The 17,296-nt window shown below is 45.0% G+C and overlaps 1 protein-coding gene and 1 long non-coding RNA gene across 7 annotated transcripts in view; one reads left to right on the plus strand and one right to left on the minus strand.

Annotated features, from left to right (window-relative positions):
• Window positions 1-17,296, plus strand: part of RAB3B (RAB3B, member RAS oncogene family) — an 82,393-nt gene that overhangs the window by 8,054 nt on the left and 57,043 nt on the right. For 3 of the 6 annotated variants that reach the window (XR_013350325.1, XM_077844940.1, XM_077844941.1), the window contains exons 1-2: window positions 2,432-2,574; window positions 10,832-11,059. Coding sequence is in view for 5 of the 6 variants with exons in the window: in XM_077844940.1 (XP_077701066.1) it covers window positions 2,515-2,574; window positions 10,832-11,059 (288 nt within the window). In the remaining variant the exon portion in view is untranslated. Of the gene's footprint in view, window positions 1-2,431; window positions 2,575-2,797; window positions 2,952-10,831; window positions 11,060-17,296 lie in introns of those variants that run through there. The other 3 variants (XM_077844945.1, XM_077844942.1, XM_077844944.1) reach the window with 2 other exon arrangements.
• LOC144281963 (uncharacterized) lies at window positions 2,134-2,745 on the minus strand. Its single transcript, XR_013350346.1, has 2 exons — window positions 2,424-2,745; window positions 2,134-2,288 (listed from the first exon to the last, which is right to left on the minus strand). It is a non-coding gene; the product is annotated as an uncharacterized LOC144281963 (long non-coding RNA).

A 17,296-nucleotide genomic window follows, 5' to 3' on the forward strand; every position in this document is an offset into this window, starting at 1 on the left:
GGAGATAGCTATTGGGGGACATAACTGATACAGTTCAAGTGTCAGAAGTGGCCTCTCTGTCCCCTTAAGATCTAAATGCATTGGGCTCGAACCTCAATTTTCACATTTTATAATCCTTATAAGTTCCAAGCCTTCCTGGAAATTTTTGTAAATTCTACGAGGGCTGTGTTCTCATAGTCTCTGCCTCTAGTCTTCTTTTTCAACTCAGAAAAACAAAGACCATTGCACAATTTCACTACTCACTCATCCTCAGTACTCCCCTCAGAAAGCATTCCTGAGTTTAATGGCCTTTACTAAAGTCTCAAGAGTGGCAGAAGGTGGTCACATCATACATAGGACAATGTATCCCATTATGCATTCTAGAGCTTAAACACTCTTGTGTCCACCTGCTATGGAACAGTTTCTTCTGACCTTTTACCCATGTAGCCCAACCCTTACACTAATTTCCCTACTCATCTTTTTTCTTTCCCCTTCCAAGTTCTCTTTATTGCCTTTCCCTCCTATTTTGCCAAGTGAATTCTAAATCCTCCTCCCTTTCCTAGCCAAAACAATATAGCGTTCCTCCTCCTCCCACCCTCACATAGCCACATTCTTCAAGGCCCTGAGTAGGACAAAGGACCTTCTATACATTAGGGTCTATCCTTCTTGGAAGGCAGTTGTGGCTAAAAGTAGCATTTTTTTTTTAAATAATAACCACAATGTTCCCCATTTATTGAATGTTTACTATGTGCCTGACTCTCTATCAAGTGCGTTCCAGTAGCTATCTCATTTTCTTATTTGTTCTTTACAATGACCCTGGGAGGGAGGTAGCTCTCATTACTGTTATTTCTACAAATGAGTATAAGGTATGTGGATGTCAGAAAAAGTATGTAATTTGCATAAGATCACAGAGTGAGGAGGTGGTGGAACAAGGGTTGGAAACCCGATCTTGCTGGCTCCAAGTCTGTGCTCCTTCCATTTTACAATGTGGCCTTCCAGGGGAAGGAGAAAGAGAAAGTAATCAGAAGATCCAAGGCTACATAAACATGACACCATCTGTTCTTATATTGCTTCACAACTTTAAAAGGATAATTTTGTATCTTATCTCATTATTCCTGCAAAGAAGGAATAGTCATTATCATCTCACCTATCTTGATAGGAGTAAACTAGGGTCTTGTAGGAGATGGGGAGTGAGGGAGCAGGTGGTATAGGATATTTGATCTTGAGATCACAGAGGCACTTGTTTGGGGCCAGTAAGACATTCCAGTGTGACTGTGGGAGCCAGGGAGCAAAGTGATGTGAAGAGGAGACCAAGGACTAAGGGATCAGGAAGCCACGTGGCTAGTGAAGCCAGGCTGGCAGGACAGGGACTAGTGAGGATAACCACAAGCCCGGGGCCGAAATCTTCAAGGCATAAGGAGTAACTGGGGGTCAGTGATGTTTGTGATGATGAGGAGTAGAAGGTGGGATGGCTGAAGAGCAAAGGAGAAGGGATTTTTGTACAAGGGTAGAAGCGGCAACGCTGACTCCACCTCCCAGTTTTATGGTTTGTGGGGAGTGGGAAAATGAGAAGCCTTCTCGCAGAGGGCTACAAGAGGAGTCTTGGAAGAAGGTCAAGTTTCAAAAAAGGCAAAGAAGTAACCTGAAAACTCTCTGAAGAAGCAGAGGATGTAGAAGAGTTTATTGACAAGGGAATGGGGGTTCTAGAGGTGGAAAGTTCTGCCAGAGAGGTGGGCAGTGGGAAGGTGAATGGGTGGGAGGAGGATGGAGAAGCTCAGAAATGTATAAGGATAAGTTGGAGAGAGAAGTTAGACAACCAGAGAGACTATGAATTGGGCAGTTCCCCAGGTTGGAGAGACAAATTGCAGATAGGGTCATAATGGCACTTGGAGGAAAAATGGTTTTGGTAGCTGACTCAGACCTCTAAGATTTGGAATGGAGGAAGAGTGGGGGGGGCGGGGGGGGGGAGGACCATGATTCTAAGCCAACCTGGCAGCTATATCTGTGACCCTGGGAAGACTTAAAGTGAAGTCCAAGCCAGGATGGGAGGTCGAATTCCCTCCTCTACCTGCCTCCTCTGACAGAACTGGGACTTCCTAATGACTAGGCAATAACATTTTCTCACTCCAAGCTACTGTTAATAAAGGGGAACCATTGAAAGGGTTTGTTTTGTTTTAATAAGGTTGATGGTAACATGGTGGTATTTAGAACAATCGCTCAGGCTGCTGGTGTAGAGAATGAGTTGGAGAGTGCAAGTGTGGAGGTCCGTAGAAGGCTGTTACAGCAGTGCAGGTAACAAGAGATGAGGCCTGAACCAGAGTGAGAGCCGTGGACGTAGAGAGGAAGGTCAGGGTGGGATATTTAAGGAGATATTATTACGGGATCGATGGGATGCGGGACGTAAAGGAGTGCTTAAGGTAGAGGACAATGCCCAGGTTTCTGACCTCATTTCTTCTCGTAGTCAGCGGTCCAGTTCGGCCTTTCTCCCTGGGCTTTTGTGAGCATCAAGCGACATGACAGGAGAGCGCCTGGGCAATGGCAAAGCCAGGTCCCCGTCATCATCTACATTATTATCAAAGCTTTCTGATCACCGTCGTAAGTTCAGTCTGCGGGATGAGACGTGACAAATCACAGTAGTCGCCCAGATATCGGCGAACTCGGGGTGGGGGGGCGGGGGCCCAAGGTACCACGGATTTCCTACACCTGGCGGCAGCTCGAGCCTGGGGCGGGGCGGGACGGACGCGGGCTCCGCCCCCATCGGGCGGCCGTGGGCGGGGCCTGGGCGGCCGTGGGCGGGGCCTGGGCGGCCGTGGGCGGGGCCTCCGCGCAGTCGCCGGCGCCTCAGCCCCAAGTAGCCGCCGTGGGCGCCCGCCCCGCCCGGTCCGCGAGCCCCGCTGCGCCCCCGGCCGCCCGGTCTGCGGTCCCGCTGCTTTGCCGGCGGCCAGCCGCTCGTCCCGCGCCCGGAGTCCCAGGTAAGGGGCGCGGCCCGGGTTCCCCTCGCGGAGGGAATCGGGGCGCGGGCGGCGGCGAGCGGGGCCAGGGGCGCGGGCGGCGGGAGGGACCCAGAGGAGCAGGGCGGCGGGAGGCCTGCGGAGGGGGCGAGGCGCGGGCCCGGGGAGGGGCGCCGAGGGCTGCTCCGAGGGCAGGGGCGGCGGGAGGTGGGGGAGCGCGAGCGGCCGCTGGGGGACTCGGGGCGTTGCGGGCGGGGACACGTAGGGACGGACTGAGCCAGACGGTGCGGGACGGGGGTGCGGGCCGCGAGGGGAGGGGCGCTGGGCAGCGCTGGGTGCTGCTCGGGGACCGAGGAGCAGGGCGACGGGCTGTGAGCCGGGAGCTGGGAGCGGAAGGGACGCGGAGCCCGAGGCCGGCGGGCGGGATGGCCGTGGGGGGCCCGGGGGCGCGGCTCGGGGCGGGGAGCGGGGGCCCGGCTGGGTCTACCCAGACTGCGGAGGGAGGGGCGGGGCGCGGGGGACAGGGCGGTGGCCTGGGGCCCGGGCTGCGGGCGCCTGGGGGCTGGCAGCGGGGAGCGGGCGGGGAGCAAGCGGGATCGGGCGTGGGGCGGGCGGGAAGCTGGCGGGATCCGGCGGGGAGCGGGCGGAGATCGGGCGGGGAGCGGGCGGGATCGGGCAGGGATCCGGCGGAGAGCTAGCGGGATCAGGCGGGGATCGGGCGGGGAGCTAGCGGGATCCGGCGGAGAGCCGGCGGAGATCGGGCGGGATCGGGCGGGGATCGGCGGGATCGGGCAGGGATCCGGCGGAGAGCTAGCGGGATCAGGCGGGGATCGGGCGGGGAGCTAGCGGGATCGGGCGGGGATCGGGCGGGAGCGGGCGGGGACCGGGTGGTGGGGAGCGGAGGAACCGTCGGGAGCTTGGAGACCGCGCAGTGGGTGTGCTGGGTTGGGCTGGAGGAAGCCAGGTGTGGGTTGTGTGAAGGTGGAAACATAATGGGGCCCATAGTGAAGTCCATGGGCACCCGGGTGCTAAACGTGTCCTAGCCACTCAGAAGGCCGGGGCGGGGGTGCAGGCACTGAACTCTGTTCCACTGCCACCTGGGGTCACAGACAAGGAGAGAATTTTGGACAGAAAAATTCATCCACTGGCCGCCTCTGTTCTAGAATCCAAATGTGGCAAGGACTTTAGGGAGGGCAAGGAGGCAGCCTCTGGAAGCTGCTAAAGGTGTGGAGCGGAATGCAAGAGAGGCAAGGCCTTCCATCTCAACTTCCTGGAATTCAGATGGAAAGGGGTTAGGGACAATAAAAGGAATATGTGTTCACATGTGGGTGCCCACCTGTTCTGTGCATATTAAGAGAGAAAGACCCTGGAATTCCATGAAAAGCCCCGGCTCTCATAGTGGGAAGCCTTGATAGTGTGTTAGCCAGAGAAGACATTTTGCCAGAAGAAGATGGATTGGTAAGGGAAGGCTTTCTGGTCATGAAGGATTGGCCAGCAGTGGAGCACAGTGTGTTCCTATCAGAGGAAACACTCTGGGAAAAGGCAAAACTCTAAAATGATCTCCAGTTCAATGAGTAAATCGCTAGTTTCTTAAGGAATATGATGTGAAGAGAGATACCAATAACCTATAGAGGATGCTTTAAAAGATTTCCCCCCTGAGCTTGGAACTCCTTACAGTTCCTCCCCATCTCCCCAGAGTACAGCACAGGGTGTGATGCACAGGAGGTACTCCGTGAATGTAGATTCATTCAGGAACAAATGACCTGTTCATCCCCCATCCCTGAATTATTGTAAGGATGAAATATGATAACATGGGTGAAAAGAGCCTCATAAACTATAAAGCAGTGTACAAAAGAGAGAGGCCACTGGTATTATGCAGGCATGCCTACATTCTGTGTGAGATGGAATACACTGAAAGCACTGAGCATGCCTGGCAGTTAGTAGGTGGGCAATAAGTGGTAGCTAATATGATACGGTTTCTGTGGCTCTAAGAGACTGGAGGAAACTGTGAGGAGGTGGGCTGCACTGGCCTGGTGGTGCTGGCCTGCGGAATGTCCAAAGAAAGGTTGAATTAGAAAAGTTAGTCGAGTATAGCTTTATGGAGGAGTTTATAATATGATAAGGTCCACATTTGCCCAACTCCTCTTCCTATCCTAAATAAATGTTCCCAGTGAGAAGATGGAGTACATTTATTGAGCACCTGCTGTATATCGTGTATTATCTAGATGCTTTACCAACATTGACTAATTTCCCCAACAATGCTTGTTTTACAAATAGGAAACTGTGTCTTAGTCATGTAAAATTTCTTACCAAGGTCTCACAGCTAATAAATGACAGACCTGGAAGCTGAATCTAGTTTGTGTGATTTGGAACCCCAAGCTATTTCCACTACCCAGGATGACTTGGTAGAAGAAAACATGAAGCAGACAGACAAAAAAATTGTTAAGAGATTTATAAAGCACTCTCCCATATACTGGGAAGGTATAATTCTTACAGCACTCTTCTAGGAAGTCTTTTATTAACTCATTGTATAGATGAGGAAACTGATCAGCCTAAGGTTTCACAACTGCCGAGAGAGAGCTGGGCCCAGCCCAGGTCTCAGACTCAATCTTGTGCTCTGTCCATCAAAAGAGAAGTTCATTCATTCACTTGTTTACTAAATGTAAAGCGTTGATCTCTTACTAGAGAGTAGGGCTCTCTCCTCTTTTTCCTCTCTGGAGTTAGCTTCTTCCTTAGGTGCTTGTTTCTGCTGCCTATCAGACTGGAAGCCTTATTTGTCTTTGGAGGGGCCATTTCCTTCTTTGCCCCAGCTTGGGACCAGAGATGACTTCCCAAATAGTCCCTGGGCCTTCATCTTTATTGCTTGTCATGGAGACAGTGAGCTCCGCCTGCTCTATCATTTCTGTGACTGCCACAAAAGAGAGGGAAGATGGGATTGATGCTTATCGTATAAATACATTCTGCACTCATATCTGCCTCAGGCGGCTGCCTGCTGGGCTGCTTTTGGCCTCTCTTCCAAATGTCTGTAGCCCCTGCCACCTTCCTGAAAAGATTCCCTTGGAGGCTTCCATCTGAATGTACCTTTCAACCGAACCTCTCTGCCCTCCGGCCCCTCCCTATTCTCACACCACCTACTGGGAAAGCTATGCTGTGTGCGCATAAACAGATGTTGACAGTATGGTAGCAAGTGCTAGGAAAGAGCTGCTCAGGTTGCTAGATATGCTTCTTTACTCACCCTAAAAATGTGAATTTTTAAATTTCCCTGAGCCTAATCCAATCTGGGAGTCATTAAATAACAAGGTCTAGTCATAATACTCCAACTGATTTGCTGTATAACCTTGGACAAATCACTTGTCTTTATGGAGCCTCATTTTTTTAAACCTGGGAAATGAAGGGAAGTGGATCAGATTAGGAACTGAATGAAACTAATTTTTAGGGGTTCCTAGGTGGCTCAGTTGTGTAGGTGTCTGCCTACAACTTGGGTCATGATCCCAGGGTCCTGGGATCGAGCCCCACATTGGGCTCCCTGTTTGGAGGGGAGCCTGCTTCTCCCTCTCCCTCTGCTGCTCCCCCTGCTTGTGTTCTCTTTCCCTCTCTGTCAAATAAATAAATAAAATATCAAAAAGAAAGAAAAAGAAAAAAAGAAAAAGGAAGAAAGAAAACAAACTAGTTTCTACTCTTGCCTCGCTTCCTGTGGCAGACATACCTCATAAAAGCAGGCACTTTTCCTGCTGATTCTCCAGGAGGCCACATGTGTTTTTCTCAACATGATGTATGAAGCACATTTATATGTATTCTCTTATTTTAAATTCATAGCAGCTTTCTGCTATGCTTTCTTTCATATCGTATCATAGATGAGAACATTGAGGTTCAGAGTTTAAGTGACTTGCCCCAAGTTCATACATTGAATTATGGGAAAACTGGGAGCCAGGCTTTTTGTTATGATAAAGCTGCCACTCCCAAATCCCTTCTTTTTTTAAAAAAATTTTTTTTTATTATTATTATTTTTTTAGATTTTATTTATTTATTCATGAGAGACACACACACACACACACACAGAGGCAGAGACACAGGCAGAGGGAGAAGCAGGCTCCACGCAGGGAGCCCAACGTGGGACTCGATCCAGGGTGTCCAGGATCAGGCCCTGGGCTGAAGGCAGCGCTAAACTGCTGAGCCACCCGGGCTGCCCCCAAATCCCTTCTTATTCCAAAAATCTAAGAGTGTAAACAGTTGCATCAGAAAAAATGAAGACCAATAATATGACATTTACATCAATAGTCTGGCACATGGCAAATGCTCAATAAATGTTTATCGAAAGGAGTAACATGCCCTAAAAATTTGCTATGGGTCCAGTGTTGATAGAGTGTAAGGATGGACAAAACCCAGATGAATCCAGAAGAGGAGGCAGGTGGCTAATTGTAAAGCTCCAGTAACGTAGTCCAGATTAGGGAGAGAACAGTTGAACAAGAGTTGACTGCAGAAGTGACTTAAAGGGGCCAGTGAAATAATATTTTTTTTTTATTTTTATTTTTTTTTTCAGTGAAATAATATTTATTGAGTACTTCTCATGGGCCAAGAAACCATGCTAGATTAATTACATATGGTAACTTCTCATTCTATTTGTACCATGACTCTGTGAAGTAGGTGGTATTTTCTATATTTTAAAGTAAAAATGCTGTGACTTAGAGAGGTGATACGACTTGCCCAAAAATTCAGCTGAAGAACAGAGCAGGGATTTTGAACTTCCCTATAACGATACATGGTACTAGGTCTAGTCTCTTCTGTTGGCTGTCAAGCTTGAGCAAATCCTTAATTTCTGGTCCTCAGTTTCTATCTTGATTAAATGGGAATAATAATGTCTGTCCATCTAATTTTGCCTCCCAGGCTTAGAGGATAAAATGAGATAGAGGACCTGAAATGAGGTAAGGATCAAATCTGTGTTTCAGGCATGGTATTCTTTGACCAGCAGTTCCATTTCTAGAGTTTGTTTTTAAGGAAATAAATAAGAAACTGAGCAAATATTTATCTAAAGACATGAACCACTCTGATTTAATTTATAATAATTAAAAATAGAAAAATAAAGGTGTAATATTAGAAATTGGTCCTATGACATATCCATAGGATGGAATACAATGTAGTCAATTGAAATGATGTTTATGAAGTGCTGTACAAGTCTCAGAAAAATATTTGTGATATAATGTTAAGTGAAAAGGAGCAGGATACACAACTAATGGAAAGTATGATCTCAGCTACTAAAATATACATAGAAGATACAGACAAGGATATATGGTAAGCTATCATTTATATATAGATAAAAAGTATAAACAGATCTCTATGTTCATATATGCAAAGACTAACCCTGAAGGATGCATAAATTGGTAACATGTTTGCTTCTGGGGAGGGGAGAGGCTGGGATCAGGGGTAGAAGCTCAACTAACTTCACTATAAACCTTAGGTTACATATTACTTATTGTTTATGGTAAAAATTAAGAAAATAATGCCAACTACAGATGGTGCTATGATCATGTTTGCAAATAGTAGAAATTAGAATTTTTTTCAATGTATGTGTTACTTTTTAAATGAAAAAATAATAAAATATAATTTAAAAACAGATGGTAATTTGTTACATGAGAAAATAAGGGAGAGCATTATATGTTTATTGAATTTAAATAGAATTTTTGAAAAAGAAAATAAGGGAGGGAATACATTTAAATATTAATAGTGGTAGTTTCTGAGTGGATGGGGTGTCTTGTGTTCTTTTCTAATTTTTTATAATGAATACTTTCAAAGCAGAAATTTCTCGTGAACAAACAAAAACGACTGGCAGCAGAGTGGAGGATGGTGTGAGGTTGTTGTGGTTGCTTCTCTAGTTTTAAGTAGGAAAAAGGCTAATTCCTTTGAATTGCCAATTCTTGAAACAGGCTCTGCATCTTGTATCATGAAAAGTTGAAAAGTTAGGTCTATAAGACAGTTTAAGCAAGCAATGGCACCCTCTTCTCCAATCTCACCTTCTTCTTCCATGTAAATGTTGTAAGTGTCCAAGTGTCCTGGGCATGTTCCACACCCACTGATGAGCGTTGTCATGGGGCAGATTGATATAGGAATGGGGCTCAGGGTCTCAGATAAAGGCTTGAGAGCTGGGAGAAAAGAGAAGGAAGAACAGGGACCACTGGAGGCTAGTGGTGGCATATTAAAGGGCTTTTAATAACCCCACTTACTTGTCTTACCTTTCTTCAAGAGAGCTTTAAACTTTCTACATTTGCCAGTTCCTTGTCCTTACAGCTCGCCTGAGAGGCTCACAGAGATAAATCCACCAGTCAAAATCTCTTTCTTTTCCTTTGAGAAACAAAAACAGGAATTTCTGAAAAGCATGATATTCTGGACATTATCTCACGGGAGGGCTGTCCTCCCACCCTCATCTGATCACTTACACAGCCTGTCTAACAAACCACTGCTGAACATAAAGCGAGATTGCAGGTAGAGAAGTAGGGTGCCTGCTACACCAACAGGACTGTGGGACTGAGTGCTGGATTATAGGGTTCAGATCCAAAGTGTTCTAGGAAAAGAGGTGGTGGCAGATTTGAGAGAGCAGGGATCTCAGGGAAGCCCTGGCACATAAACAAATACTTGCTGAATAGATGAGTGAGCAAACAAATAAATAAAGGATCAAGGCTTTAAAGGATTTGGAATAATAATGACTTATGTTCATAGCTGTGTGGGATTTACCAATTTATTAAGATCTTACTTATTGTCATCTCATTTGAGTCCTGTAAAAGCCTTGTAAGGAAAGAAGGGCAGAAATTGTCCTCTCCATTTTCTAGATGATGAGATTAAATCCCAGGGGGATGACGTAACTTTTATTAATCCAGCACACACTTAACTGAGTGCTGATTATGTACTAGGACTTGTGCTAGAGGCTAGAGATGTAGGATGAAGTACATGAAGTACAAGATGCTTGGTCTAAAGGAGGAGGAGGATGCTTGGTCTAAAGGAGGAGCTGAGGATCCCATTCCAACAGTTTTGAAATGATAGCAGTACTGTGAGTGTGCTCTGGGGACACAGAGGCCTCTGCATGAGTGGGGAAGGTGAGACTTCGTTTGCATCTATAAGGATGAACAGGATTTTATTAGAAGAGTGTTGTAAACAAAGAATACATGTCTAAAGGGCAAAGCAAGAAATAAAATGGCATATTTAAAGTGTAATTTGGTATAAAAGTGGCAAAGGTCCGTAGGGACAAGGCTTAGGGGAAGATAAAGTTTACAGAGGTTATTCTTTGGTTAGTTGGTTCTTGGTCAAGTTGAACAGTTTGGGCTCAGTCGTAGAGCTATGAGGAATTATGAACGCTTTTCAAAGGGGAATGAATGCCCTGTGCTGAGCCTTCCCTGGGATATTCATGTGTTTACTATTTTGGCTTTTGGTTTGCAAAACTCAGCTCAGAAGCTGCTTCCTACTAGAGACTCTCCTTGACCATCATGCCTTCAAGTTGGGTTAGATGTTAGATGTTTCTTGTGAGCTTCCTTGGACAAGGCTTTCCTCTGTCTTACGACTTATCTACTGCCTTGTTACCCTGTGTTTACGTGCTTTTTTACTCTGATCTGTGACCACTCAGAGGTCATACACCATGTCTGATTCATATCTGTAGTCCTTTTACCAAGCACAGGGCTTGACCCAGAGCAACATGCTCAATAAATATTTGCAGAAGGGATGAATGGGAGGAACCAGGTTCCACCCCAATCCTGAGACAACATTTGGAGGCAGGTGCAGTACTGGAGCGATTCTGTGCTGTTTGTGTTTCTTCAATGATGCTCGGGTGGAGAGTATGTGTGTGAATGGTGGAGTGGCCGTTAAGGATTGGTGACACTGGAAATGTGTTCCTGAGTGACCATGGGTCTCTCCTACAGATGGCTTCAGTGACTGATAGTAAAGCTGGAGTCAAAGATGCTTCCGACCAGAATTTTGACTACATGTTCAAACTGCTCATCATTGGCAACAGCAGTGTTGGCAAAACCTCCTTCCTCTTCCGCTATGCCGATGACACCTTTACCCCAGCCTTTGTCAGCACTGTAGGGATTGACTTCAAGGTGAAGACTGTCTACCGCCATGAGAAGCGAGTGAAGCTGCAGATCTGGGTGAGTCCTGGGCATCTTGTATGGGATTATCTTGGAGGGCGACTAGTCTGCTGGTGTGAGGAGTGGGAGGTGGGGCAAGTTTGGAATTCCTGGGTCTTATGGCATCAAGCACTAGAGCTGTTGAAGGTCCAGCCCCTGAACTGCCCCTTGCTGATCTTGTAGACGTTTCTCCCCTCTGTGGGGCTCGGTTGCTTCTACTGCTTAACTGTCTAAGAGCCTATATCCTGCTCATACAAATGAGTGGCTAAGAATCTGAGCTTTGGAGGTAGAAATTTGGATTCGATTTCCAGTTCTGCCACTTATTAATCTTGGAATCTTGACTAAATTATTTAATCTCTCTAGGTTACCCTTTCCTTTGGGGATTATAATATCATCTACAGCATAGGGCTGTTGGTTCCTAGCATAGTTCCTGGAATGTGGTAAATGCACAGTAAATGTTATTTCCTGTGTCCATAATCCATCACTGGATAACAAATCACTTCAAAGCTTGATGGCTTAAAACAATAATTCATTATTACACAGTTTCTGTAGATCAAACATTTGGGAGTGGCTTGGTTTCTGTCTTATGGCTTCGTATGAGGTTGCAGCCAGATATTGGCTTGGGTTGCTGTCAACTGAAGGTTAGAATGAGGCTGGAGGATCCCATTCCAAAGTGGCTTACTAATGTGTGAAGTATTGGCTGTTAGCAGGAAGATTTAGTTCCATGTGGTTCTCTCTATGGAGTTTAAGTATCTTCATGGCGTCTCCCAGGGGGAGAGATCCAAGAAACCATAGAGAAAGTGGCAATGTCTCTTATTACTTAGAGTAGTCTATTGTTCACTGATTTAGTGTAGGAGGAAAGTACACAAGGGTATGAATCCTGGGAGGTGAGGATCATTGGGGACCATCTTAGAAGCTGGCCACCACAGCTATTGTTGGTATTTACTCTGGTACTAATAAAATATATACATATTTGAGATGATATAGCAAAATGTAGATCATATACTTATCAATAATAAATTAGTTCTAGGATTGGAAATTTTGAAAATTAGTGATTTAAAGTATTCAAAGTATGTGTTATTTATTATCTCTCCATTCAACCTAAGTGTATATTAATATATTGTGCATATATCTTATTAGCTGTATACAATACTTTTCATTTTGTAAATTTTCTCCATATATTATTATCTTACAATTAACCCCACGGGTCAGATATTATTTTAATTCACTCCTATTTTACAGAAGAAAAAAATTCCGACTTGGTAATTAACTTGCCTTAGCTCAACCACACAGTTGCAAGTGGGATTCCTGCTCAGACCTTCTGATTCCAAGCTTTGTGCTAGCCCATATTTCTGTTTATGATCAAGTTAAGTGTTAATTTATATAGAGATAAAAGTTTATTTTGTTCATTTAGTCTCTATTAAAAGTATTGAGGAATTATGAGTTACTAGAAATGTGAGAAGCTAAACAAACTACTTAGTTCATTGGTTCTAGAAGTGTGGTCTCCAAGTCAGCATCATCAGCATTACCTGGGAATTTGTTAGAAATGCAAATTCTCTTGGGATGCCTGGGTGACTCATTGGTTGAGCATCTGCCTTTGGCTCAGGGCGTGATCCTGAAGTCCTGGGATCGAATCCCGCTTCGGGCTCCCTGAATGGAGCCTGCTTCTCCCTCTTCCTATGTCTCTGCCTCTCTCTGTGTGTCTCTCATGAATAAGTAAATAAAATATTTTAAAAAATGCAAATTCTCATGCCCCTCCTCAGATGAGAAACTCTGAGTGATGGCCCAACAATGTGTGTTATAACGAGCCTTCCAGGTGGTTTGGAGGCAGGCTAAAATTGAAGAACCACTTTGGTTTAACTACCATTTGGTTCACCAATCTCGTGGTGAGAATCAATAAACATTTATTAAGTACCTGTTATGTGCCGGGTGCTTCCTCTTGTGTTATCTGACATCCTTTTCACAGCCAACACACAGAGAGGTAAGAGCACAGAAAATCGGGGCATGGTGAGAATACAGGGGAACTGGAGCAAGGCTGTGAGGAGCCGGGAAGGGTGCTGAGAGAGAAATTTGCTGGATAGGCTATCAGGCAAGGGCTGGAGGGTCAGGGAGACCTTGCACAGCATATGGAAGTTTCTTGTCATGGGCCAGAGTTTACCTACCTGATGATTGTTTACAGAGCTAAAGAAACTATTAGAGTTTATTTTTATCTATGAACATAAAATGCATGCTTACCAATATTTCCAATATGGACTGACATAGATGTCTTCATTTGATCTCCACATCACATGGTCACATATCCTGAACTCAAAAAGTCTTCAAGTGAGAGAGGACAGTTTGCCCTAAAGGATTGGCAGTGGTGACTCCCTCACTCCTTTCTTTATGTTCAGAGCATTGTGAGCTTTTGCAGTGACTTTATTGATTATACTACCTAATTTTCACTAAATAAGTCTTCACAATGGATATATAGTTTTAAAAGTGTCCTGCAAAGAAACCTCTGCCTGAAGACTATACTCAGTGTAGTGAGCCCAAGTAGGCACGGAAAATGGCTGAACTGATGTTTCTCTGACTCCCAGCACAAGTTCATTGTCAAACATGTTTTGAGGTAAAATCGATGATCAGATTAGATCTGACATAGTCAATCATATAGCTTTTGCAAAAAAAAATGAGCAAAAAGATTTTGTGCATGTGTGCATATGTTTCCTATAGCAAAAAAAGTCTGTACTGTTCATAAATACATTAAAATGTAAACATTTAAATATTCATCATGTAATTTTAATGTATTTTAGCATCTTTTGTTACAGAAGTAAATATATATGTATATACAATCTAAGTAAATATACGAATGTTGTGGGTATATGCTCACATGGCCTTACTTACAGGGGTTTAAATTTAGAGACCATTACCAGACAGTGGGGAGCCATAGAAGGGTTTTAATAAGGTCAGATTTGCATCTTAGAATAATCCCTTGCTTTAGTTTGGAGGACAGATGGAAGCAAAGAAACCAGTGGTTTGGGTAAGTTATAAGGGCCTGCTCAGGCTGCAGTAACAAAATAGCACAGACTGAGTAGCTTAAACAACAGAAATTTATTTTCTCACAGTTGTAGACTGGAAGTCCAAGAACAGGGTGCCAGCCAGGATGATATCTGGCGAGAGCTCTCCCCTTGGGTTGCAGGTGGCTGCCTTCTAGCTGTGTGCTCACATGGCCCTTCTTTGGTGCTTATGGAGAGTGAGGGGGCTCTCTGGTGTCTCTTCGTATAAGGACACTAATCCTATTAGATCAGGATCCCACCCTTATGGCCTCAATTAACCTTAATCACTAACTTAGAATCCCCGTCTCCAAATAGAGCCAAATTGGGGGTTAGAGCTTCAAATGTATGAATTTTGGGAGAACACAGCCATTTGGGATGTATACTAGACAGTGTCAAGATGACCTAAGAGATGGAAATAGAAGAGAGATTTAGAACTAGAATTTATAGAATTTGATGATCAATTAATTGTTTAGGAAGAAGGAGGAACATATCTCCTCTAGATATCTAGATAGATATATATCTACTTACACATATTTGCTTCTATAAACAAAGGTTCTGTGATTTTTATAAAGCTGCGTGAGCTCTAGTAAGTTACTTAATTTCCATGAATAAATAATATCTTCAGCTATAAAAGGCCCACAGGTTTGTCGATGGGGGCTACATGTGATAACATAGTTTTATGCCTGGCACATATCAGGAACACAATAAATGTTAGGTTCCTTTTTCCTTGGCTCCTGATCCATATGCAAAGTCTGACTGGGTCCCCTCCCAGGCTTTCCTCCTCTGGTTCCAGGGGTGCTGAAACAGAACTAGCGTGGTCTGAAATGTTCAATTAAATTTCTCCAGCCAATTTGATCTCTTAGGGGATTTCAGAAAGCCATTGTCAGAGTGGAAGGTAGAGAGGGAATAAGAGGAGGTTATGAGCATTGCTGAGCAAGGACCATTCACAAAAGAAGTTTCTATCCTCTCTGGAGGATGTTGGATGATGAAGGTATTGGTAGTGCTTTGTTCGGAGTCCTGGCTACATAGGTCCCTGAGAGCCCCGTCTGTGGATGTGAGAAGACTCGGGATGTGAGGGTAGGGGAGCAGTCTCGTTAATAGAGAGTGGAAGCATGCACAAGTGTGAAGGGAGAGAGACTTGGTAACTCCACAGCAACAGACCTGACTAGAGGCCATTTACTGCCGGGTGAGGGTTGCCAAGCAACCATTAGAGGCCTATGGGAAGAGTTGAGCGGGGGAGGGCCTTCCATTACTTCCATTTGGGGCCCACTGCATGGACTTTTGGGTCTGGTGCTGGTCAAGGGAAGAATCTGGGGGTCTGTGGGAGGACTGAGCTGACCTCGGACTGAAATCACGTACAAGATGAGTTCACATGGCTGACAGTGTGCACAATCCTCTGGTCTTCTGAAGGCCTCAAAGTTCTCTTTGGCTCTGCCTTCCAGTCCTGTGATCCGGAGTGACACTTCGCCTCCATGGGCTTGTTTCCGTAACTATCAAAGGAAGAAAATAATCCTTACTCTTCTTGCCTCGTGAGTTGTTATGAAGATCAAGTGAGGAAACCCAAAGGAGAGCCGAAAGAGAACTCTGAAGCCTTCAGGAGACCAGAGGATCGTGCACGTTGTCAGCCGTGCGAATTCGTCTTGTGTGTGATCTCATTCATTTGTCTGTATCTTTCCCACCTTCGGTCTGACCCAGGGAGGTAATTATCTCCATAAAGAATGGGTGTTTGAGGTCAGAGATGTGAAGTTACTTACGTGGAGCCAAACTGTAAACGTCATTCTTTAACTCATTCCATGGACATTGTGCCAGGTGTTGTACTAGCTGTGGGGAAACAGCTTTCCTGCTCACGTGGAGTTTGCCCTCTAGGAGGAAAGATAGACACTAAATACATGAATAAAAAAATACCTAATTTGGGGACACCTGGGAGGTTCAGTCAGTTAAGCCTCTGACTCTTGGTTTTGCCTCAGGTCATGATCTTGGAGTCTTGAGATAGAGCCCCATGATGAACTCCAGGCTTAGTATGAGTCTGCTTGGGATTCTTGGCCTTCCTTTCCCTCCCCCGCTGCCTCCCCCTCTCCCCTCACCCATGCATGGATGCACATGCTCTCATAAATAAATAAATAAATAAATAAATAAATAAATAAATAGATAAATAATTCTACTTGTTTTGTTGTGTTGGTGATGATATTGAAAGGAGAAAGTGTGTAAAGCACTAACATAATGCCTAGCATGGACTAAACACTCAACAGACAGTAATTTTTATTAAAGTTCCTGAGTGATCAAGAAATGATACTCCTTTTCTTCCTACTTAAGTTTGGAAACAAATGAGAGATAGATGCAGAAGTCAGAGAGATGGGGAGTAATGTGACAGCCTTATGACTGATAAAAGCTAGGGTGAAGCACCTGGTCCAAGTCTTCAGGGAAGTGGAGCTTCCTAATACTTCACTCTGGAGTCAGGTAGACGTAGAAACCCAATCGCAGGCCAACATGGGACAGCAGCAATTAGCTCCTGCGATATGCATCCAAGGTCAAAGTCCATGTGGCCCAGACTTACTAATGCTTCATGCCTAAAGCATCCCACCCAGGTCGGCATTAGATGCCTCTATCTCCATGTTCAGTCTTACTCTTGGGGGAAGGGAGAGTCCCTCCTCTAACAACTCTTAATAATTAAAGAGAGAGAAGTAAGCATTCACTCTGAAGGGAAGTTGGGCAGAATAATGAAAACTGAGAAAAATAAGAGGAGCCTTAAGAGATTTTCTGGGAATCCTGAATTCTATGGTAGCAACAAGTGACTTCCTACATAACTGAGAGCTGAGAACAATAAGACCAGATGACATAGGCTGTTGGGAAGCCACCAGCTAGATTCACTTACTAACCAACTATCTTACTTCCACACCACCCTCTTGAAGAAATTTAGGTTACCACATGGCTTGAGAGTCACTTAAAATTATGAAAAGTAGTGAATATTAAATCTGAGAATGTCAAAGACATACCTTAGAACAAGTAATATAAGGATGCAATAAATATGGAGTGCCTGGGTGGCTTGGTCAGTTAAGCATCGGACTCTTGATTTTGGTTGAGGTCATGATCTCAGGGTTGTGAGATCAAGCCCTGCATAGGGCTCCATGCTAGGTGTGGAGCCTGCTTCATAGTCTCTCTCTCTCTCTCCTTCTGCCCCTCTCTACTCTGCTCTCTCTCTCTCTCTTTCTCCCTCTCTAAAAGGAAA

The sequence above is a fragment of the Canis aureus genome, chromosome 13, assembly GCF_053574225.1.
Source record: "Canis aureus isolate CA01 chromosome 13, VMU_Caureus_v.1.0, whole genome shotgun sequence".
Taxonomy (NCBI): Eukaryota; Metazoa; Chordata; class Mammalia; order Carnivora; family Canidae; genus Canis; species Canis aureus.